This window comes from Microcaecilia unicolor, unplaced genomic scaffold (genome assembly GCF_901765095.1).
Source record: "Microcaecilia unicolor unplaced genomic scaffold, aMicUni1.1, whole genome shotgun sequence".
Classification (NCBI taxonomy): Eukaryota; Metazoa; Chordata; class Amphibia; order Gymnophiona; family Siphonopidae; genus Microcaecilia; species Microcaecilia unicolor.
Genome location: NW_021963571.1, coordinates 900,401 through 908,800, shown reverse-complemented (window position 1 = coordinate 908,800; position 8,400 = coordinate 900,401). Strand labels below are relative to the sequence as shown.

The window sequence follows — 8,400 nt, the reverse complement described above, 5'->3', positions numbered from 1 at the left end:
TACATGAGCCAAAGATAGGCCTGGTATTTATACGGTCCTATTCGGCTGGTTAAGCTAACTGGTTAAGGGCTGATCCTGTTTATATCTTTGGGTAGGTGGGGGGTCTTCAGAATTGTACACAATATTCTAAATGAGGCCACACCAGGGTCTTTTATCACTTTCTTTTTGCTGCTGGCCATTCCTCTCCCTATGCACTCAATCATCCTTCTGGCTTTTACCATCAACTTTTCTACCCCTTTGGCCACCTTAGGATCAAAAACAGTTATGCCCAGGTCACGCTTTGTTTGTGCAAAAAAAAAAAAAAAAAAAAAAAGTATTTCACCCCCTCTCTAACATTAAACCTTAGCTACCAAATTCTAGATCCCTCCTTAGAGGATCCTGAAAGTTGATACCGACCAGGCTCAAGGATAGTAACATGTACAAGTGAAAGAGAGAGACTGCATAGTGACTGCTCTTGATTTCTTTTGTGGTTTTTTTTTTATTTACAGCTTTATAATCTGGGATTTAGGAGTTCCACCTAGGCCGGTACTTCAGAGAATTCACAGACCCTCTGCTCCAGGGCTTCTACCTCCTCCCTCAGCCGGTCGGGGTCACGGAAGAAGTAGGTATAGAGATTGCGCTCCTCCCGGGCGTAGGGGTCCAGCAGCGAGCGGTTCTTCACCTTCAGGTTAGACTGGATCGTGAGCACAGACTGGTGGAGCTGTGAGATTGCAGCATCCAGTTCTTCAATGGACTCCGACACCTCCTGTCACAGCAAGAATTATTAAAGTTACACACAGAATGTTCACCTCTGTCTAACACACAACCCCTGTAATGCTCCTCCTCTGGTAGAATGGATCTGCCCCAGTTCAAGCCTCACAGTCTACAGTGACCACTCCTTAATGCCAGGGCCCCTTCACCTGTAACTCCAATCTGGGCCTAGGATACCCCACATGACCCCCGCTTCCCCCATAGCCTTTATCTGGACACTTCATAGCACATGAGCCCTCCATGAACCTCATTATGAGGCTGGGATATCTACCATACATAATGGTGCTCTTCTTCCTCCCCCCTCCCTCCACTTGAGCTTCAGTTAGTCTAGGGCTAGCATACCACCCAGCATCCCCTCCCCACCCCATAACAGTCTGTGATTGGCACTGCAACCTCATCACCTCCTCCCCCAACCAAGACTCACAGTCTGGAACTGGGGATAAGGGTCAGGTATTAGCTGCCCTTGGCAAACCTTCAGTCCTTGTAGCCAAGATCAGTTTTCAGACCTCTAAGCCGCCCTTGAGATTTTGATAAATTAACTCAGAATCGATCAACCCCACCCAGACCAATCTTGTAAAAACATAATCACATGGACTGGGACACCTGCCCTGCCCTGAGCCTTCCATTCTGGAGGCTGGTGATCCCCTCCCTTCCCCCTATTCTCAGTCTGGAACTAAGCTATCCTATACAGCACACAGCCATTGCACCCTGCAACCTCTATAATCTTGTGAGCCCCAAAGCCAATCCTAGAGTAGCCCTTGCCAGTCAGTTTTTCAGGACATCCACAATGAATATACATGAACTTTGACTTGCATGCACGGCTTCCATTATATGCAAATATTTCATGCATATTCATTGTGGATATTCTGAAACAGTGGCGTACCAAGGGGGAGGGCGGTGGGGGCGGTCTGCCCCGGGTGCACGCCGCTGGGGGGTGCCGCGCGCCTGCTCAGAGTTCCCTGACTTTGTGCGTTCGCTGCAGCTCCCTCTGCCCTGGAACAGGTTACTTCCTGTTCCGGGTCAGAGGGATCTGCAGCGAACGCGCGAAGTCAGGGAACTCTGAGCAGGCGCGCGCTGCGGCACCCCCCCCCCCAGCGGCGTGCACCCGGGGGGGGGGTGCTGCACCTGGGGGGGGCGGGGCGCCGCCCCGGGTGTCCACCCCCCTAGGAATGCCACTGTTTTGAAAACATGACTGGGAAGGGGTACTCCGGAACCGGTACCCCACAGCATATGGCCTGTACTGTATACTCCCATCTCAATCCTCATCAGGGGAAGGTTTCCAGCACTGCTCTGCCACTACACCCTGGGGGAGGCTGCATCTCTTAACACTTGCACCTCTAGGGTAGGATTTTCTGCAGTGCTCAGGGACCCACTTTTTGGAGTGGAACGGGTAGACGTGAAGCGTCTGTTCACTCTTTCCAAAAATACTAGGACTAAGGGGCATGAAATGAAGCTACAAAATAGTAAATTTTAAATGAATCGGACAAAATTCTTCTTCACTCAATGTGTAATTAAACTCTGGAATTTGTTGCCAGAGAATGTGGTAATGGCGGTTAGCTTAGCGGGGTTTAAAAAAGGGTTTGGCCAGCTTCCTAAAGGAAAGGTCCATAGACCATTACTAAAATGAACTTGGGGGAAAGTCTACTGCTTATTTCTGGTATAAAAGCAGCATAAAATGTTTTGTACTTTTTGGGGATCTTGTCAGGTACTTGTGACCTGGATTGGCCACTGTTGGAAACAGGATGCTGGGCTTGATGGACCTTTGGTCTGTTCCAGTATGGCAATACTTATGTACTTATGAGGTGGCAGCAACAACAGAAAACATTATATACCTTTGCATTGAGCATCAGCCGCTTTGAGTCTCCATACATCAGGCTGTAAAAGGCCTCGAAGTCCCTCTCCAGAGCTGGGAGCTGTGGGACCCCTTCTCTGAGCTTCTCCTGCAGACATGTCACTTCCTCACTCAGCCACATGCCTCGCAGACAAAGGCTGTCATACTTCTGAAAGAGCTGTTTCTGATCTGGGGGGTCATCCAGCATCTCCCACAGCCTGAGAAAAAGGAGGGAGAGGCAGCGTGAGAGAGGCAGGAGCATCATCCAACATCCTCCAAAGGCAGAGACAGGAGCGAGACAGCAAGAGGCTACAGAGAAAGACTTACTTCAAAGCTGTGTGGTCTTGGGTCGCAATGCGGACCTTGGATCCCCGCCTGCTGGAAAGTTTGGGGTCTCCGTAGGTGGTCAGTCTATCCTGCAGTGCCCCCTCATGGCTTTTTAGCATTCCCTGCAGTTCTTCCAGAAGCCTGGCTGTGAGTCGGTGGTCCCTCCACTCCAGCTGTAGGGCCAGACCGAGGATCTCCTGTCGGGACCACCGATGCAGGAGCCTGGCCGTCACCTGCTCCTGCAGAGAGGAGACATACTGCAGCCACAAGTCCTCCATGTCCATGTCTCCCTGCAGAACAGGGAGGGAAAAGCAGTGGGTGTTGTCTCGGAGCAGGGGCGGAAGCCTCTCCCCCTTTAGTCTTTCTAGATCCCGCTCAAGTGCCGGCAGCTGTGTTGATAGCCATGAGACTTGGCTGCTGGGATCCTCCATGCTGGTCAGCACCTAAGGGATACATGGAGAGAAATCCCACACAGAGAAAAAGCCACAAAATCAGAACTGGCTTAGATCTACAACACTATAGCTGCCTATCCCAGTGAAGTTACCCCTAGCCTATCTCCCCCTGACAAAAACACCTGTTCTCCTTCCCCATCTGGTTCTAATACCAAAATGTGACTGTCCAATAGTATTATTGGGGGTGGGGAGGGGAGTGGAAATGACGAACACAGCCTGAGCTTTGTGCTCCACTTCCACTCTGCAGTACCCAAGCAGTCAGGGGGTGTATAAGCACTGGAGTTCAGATCTGTACCATGAGACAGAATTATACCTTCTCTCTCTCAGCCCACTGCAGTCCAGCCCGAGTGCTCTGCAGCTCCACCTGCAGGGAGAGGCGCTCCCATTGCCCGCTGACATGACACAGCCGTAGCCGGTTGAGCTCCTCCCACAGGGCTTCCTTCCTATTAGTATGGCTGCCATCTAGCGCTTCCCTAACTGGAATCTCCGTGACCTCTGCCAGCCCATGCAGCTTTTCTTTGGCTTTCTGCACCATATCATCCTCATGATTCTGCTCCAGTTCCACAAACAGGTCCAGTGCCAGACCAGAGGTCAGTGGAAGGAGGGTGCCTCCATCCACCTCCTCCCCCCTGCAAGAGCAGTGCTGTACCAGCTGAAGCACCTTCTGTCGGCACTTCATAAGAGCTGCATCCATCTTCATTCCCTCTTCTTCCAGGGTCCACATGACCTCTCTCAGAGCCCTGGTCAACAGCTCCTCCTCAGCACTCAACCGGCACTGTTTATGCTTCAGCTGTGATGCCCGGACCTGCAGCTTGTTTCGGTTCCTCAGCAGAAGGTTTCGGGTGGTGCGAAGCTGCTGCAGCTCTTCTTCCAGAGTCTCCAGAGGCTTCTTCTCCTCCTCTTCCAATGGCTGTAGGCCCGTCAACCTTAGTGGCTCTCTGCAGGTACCCAGGACCTCCTCCAGCGCTGGCCCTTCCAGAATGGGATATCCAGCCTCCAGTAGGGCCTCGTACTCCTCCCTGCGCTGCGTGTCCAGCAAGCTGCCCTCATCCACGCCGTGACAGAACCACTCCAGGAATTGCTCCGCTTCCACGCATTCAAACATCCAATCGAAATCCTGCCCATTCAGGGCGCCCACCTTGGGATAGCCAGTCTGCTGCAAGGTCTCCACAAAGGCTGTCCCTCTGCTGACCACATCCAGCAGGAACCCCTTGGACCGCCGCCTGGGCAACATGGTGCATTCTGGGAAGAAGTGAAGAAAGGTTAAAAGGTTGTACCATGGGTGAAGGAGGAAGGTCACAAGGTATTGGGTCTGGGGCACAGGGAAAGAAAGTGACTCACCTAAAGAGCGTTGACTTTTTTTTAGTGGGGGGGGGGGAGGAGTGGTTTTAAGCACTAAATGATCTTAACACACAAACAGAAACCCCATCACTATGCTACAGAGCTGGGTCACAGGGCTTTTTGGTTTACACACATCAGCATTTATTTTCTACAGGGAAAAACTAAGTTCCTTCCTCTATGATGAGCAAGTTACAACAAGCCCAGTTCTTAAATTCATACCACAAAATGCCAGAAAAGGGATCAGCCAGCAACAGTAGGCAATGGACAGCAACCACACAGACACCCTAGTAGAGACCTACTTATCCAGTGTATGCATAACAACATAAGCAAAATCCTATATAATAATTTGCACCATGAACATTCCATGAAGCTGCCTGGGTCCGTGCCTCCATTCTGATTGGCTGTGCCTGGGACTGAAGCCTCAGATGACGTCATCCAGAGAGCCCAAGCAACTGCAGTGCAGGCCCAGGCAGCTTCATCGAATGTACAGGGAAAATAAAAGCAAAGAAAAAAAAGAGCAAAAACCAGAGGAAGACTTCCTGGCTCACGAGCCGCTCTCTCCTGTGCCACTTCGAAATCTTCATGCGCCAATGGCCGTCGCCACTGCTACTGCCCCGCGCTTCCTACAGCGTGCAGCCGAGGGTCCCCGGCTCGGCGCCCACGTCGCCCTCTAGGCAGCGCGATACAGCATGCCAACACCAGCCTGCCCACACAGGAACACACACGCAAACGCCAGCCCACCCACCCAGGAGCGCGAGACAACCTGCAGCCCGCCCCGAAAAAACCCAAACAAACCGCCAGATCGCCCGCCCAACTGCTGCAAGTCAAAAGCGGCAGCCGGCAAAAAAACCAAAGCTGCCAAACCGCCCAGCACTGCGAGTCCACCTGCAGCACGCCCCGCGAAACAACAAGAAACCGTCAGCCAGCCTGCTGCCACTAAAAAATGGCAACCACACAAAAACGATTCACAACTGGAAACCAGGCAACAGGAAACGCGATGTTCAGCCCCACAAAAACTTCAACAAACCCATCACTCCAACCTGTCATTCTGACAGAGAAAAAAAAAGTAACACCCTGACAGAAAACCTCCCCTGTCTCACACACACATGCAACATCTAAAACCTCCCCCCCCCCCCCGTCATTCTGACAGATAAAAAACAAAGTTACACCCTGTCAGAAAACCTCCCGTCTCACACACACCATCTGTCTCTGTGACACACAACACACACAGTTCACCCCCACACACACAATTACTGACACACACACACACTGTCATGCAACATCTAAAACCTTCCCCTCTGTCAGTCATTCTGACAGAAAAAAAATGTAACAACCTGTTAGAAAACCTCCCTTATCTCACACATACACACATGATCTCTCTCTGTGACACACAGTTCACCCCCCCCCCCCACACACATACAGTCGCCCCCATCGTCTCAGTTCCCACCCACTATATCACTTTCACAGACACACAAGATCTCTGTGACACTCAGAGTCTGTTACTCGCAGCCACACACACAGATTCAAACACACTTTCTCTCATACACTCACTTACTTCCATACACAGACTGTATCACACTCAGTCACTCTCTCTTTCACATATACCCTATCCCTCACAAAAAAAGACAAAAAAAAAAACTAAACAATTTCACAATTTGAACAAAGTTTCTATGAAAATCTGTCTATCTTTCTGTTTCAAACTCTGTCACACACAATGGCAGAAAGAACAAAAAACAACTATTCAAAATGAAGAGCAACACAGAGACAAGGAACAAAAAAAAAAAAAAAGAGCAGAAGCTCAAAGAAAAAGGTGTTTAGTGCAAAGAGAACACAAAAACATATATTAAAACAGTTCAGGTCAAAACAAATAGATAAAACCCTTGCTAGCACCTGTTTCATTTGATTGAGAACCGGGCCTTTCTTACTAGTATTATATAATCCAATCTCTTGTCCAAGGCACAATACCAAAGGAAAAAATCACATCACTAATGAAAATTAGAAACAAGAAGAGAGTAACTTGGGCTTAAAATTAAGTAAAGTTCATTTTTGGAATCCAAGACTATTGTAGCTCCACTTTCACAGCCAAAAGTAGTCATTTTATCTACTCCCTTAATATTTCTGGAGATAGTAAACAGTCTGGATGTTCAGATTTTGAGCTCACAAGACTATCTCGCAGAGAGTCAGCCTCAGCAACTCATGACGTCTACTGCACCTCTCTCTCACCCACCACCCCAGATCTCACACCCTCAATAACATATGAAGGCCACCCCTTCTCTCTTTCTCTCTCCTATCCATTACCGCAGATCTCTTATCCTCAGCAACCCTTGAGATCTACTCCCTTCTCTCTCTCATTGAATTACCCACCCACAGCCATTCATCTCCCATCCTCAGTACCTTCAGCACTACACAGTCTTTCCACTTGCTTGAAGATCCAAGCTATAAGGGAAAGGGGGTGGATGCCCCTAAACCCCACCCAAAGGTTATTAACAGCTTTCCCAGCTAAAGTCTCAGGTATAGAAGGGGAATCATGTGTTGGAGTCCTCAGCTAATGAGCAGTTATGTTGGCTCACAGCACCAGCTGATTGGAGGGGCACAACCTCCTTACCAGGGTTTTAAATCTATTTATTTATTTGTTAACATTTATACCTGCTTAAACCAAGCGGTTTGCAATTTAAAAACATACATAATTATTAACCATACTATCACAGAAACACAATCTAAATCTAAAATACCCCCACCCCCTTCCTAATATATACTCCAAACTCTGGAAGAAAACTCCATGCTGTTACCGAGGAAGTTTGATAACAGGAGGCGGCATGATGTCACAAGGCTCCACCTACTCCACCCAAGGTGGGTTTAATTCTCCCCAATGAAGCCACCACCATCTTGGTACACCCAAAACCATTAAATTGATAGGGTGACAAGCTCTACCTACTGGCTTCAGTCCACATACTGGGCCAGATAGGCTCATGCCGTCTCCTGTTATCAAACCTCCTTGGCTGCTACTGACTCGCCCCTGACCCTGTGTATTTTGGGAACATTAGTATTGATGGAAATGGAACAGCTGGCCTACTACAGATCCCACAATGCACTGGGATGTACGTTCATAAACAGGGACTGTCTAGACTGTCCTCTAGGACCCGGCTCGCTGGATGGGTCTGTCATTCTCATCACAACTCTGCTTATTTCACTGGTGTAGGCTTTCTAAACTGGCTATCTTGCTGGTAATCCCACAGCCAATCAGACTTGGGAAACACTGCCTTAGGGACTTCACTGGATCAATCAGAACTATGCAATAGGGCAAAACTAGACTGGACTAACCTGTTCCTTATGACAATGTTTCCCAAGTCCAGTCATGGAGTACCCCCTTGCCAGTCAGATTTTCAGGATATCCACAATGAAAATGCATGAGATCATTTCGCATGTACTATTCCCAGGGTATGTACACCTATCTCTTGTGTATTCATTGTGGATATTCTGAAAATCAGAGAAGCCAAGTTACCCAGTTGCAGGCTGGAGATTTTGGAACAGTCCTGCATTTCTGACCGCCCCATCCTGCTGTATTATGGGACCTGCAGTACTGATTTCAGTGGGCAGGATCAGGCACTAAAAATCCCACAATGCATTGGGGTGTAAATTCAAATCCAGGACCGGCCAAAACGTTTGCAGCCTGGAACTGTAACTTATAGTACAGGGTTA

The 8,400-nt window shown here is 49.1% G+C and overlaps 1 protein-coding gene across 1 annotated transcript; it reads right to left on the bottom strand.

Moving 5' to 3' along the window:
* Positions 1–481: 481 nt before the first annotated feature.
* On the bottom strand, positions 482–7,163 carry LOC115459439 (HAUS augmin-like complex subunit 3). The gene is made up of 5 exons (XM_030189261.1): positions 7,096–7,163; positions 3,674–4,602; positions 2,909–3,351; positions 2,583–2,799; positions 482–745 (listed from the first exon to the last, which is right to left on the bottom strand). The coding sequence occupies exons 2-5, from the start codon at positions 4,592–4,594 to the stop codon at positions 518–520; spliced, it is 1,809 nt and encodes a 602-aa protein (XP_030045121.1). The 5' UTR covers positions 4,595–4,602; positions 7,096–7,163; the 3' UTR covers positions 482–517.
* Between the last annotated feature and the right edge of the window lie 1,237 nt (positions 7,164–8,400).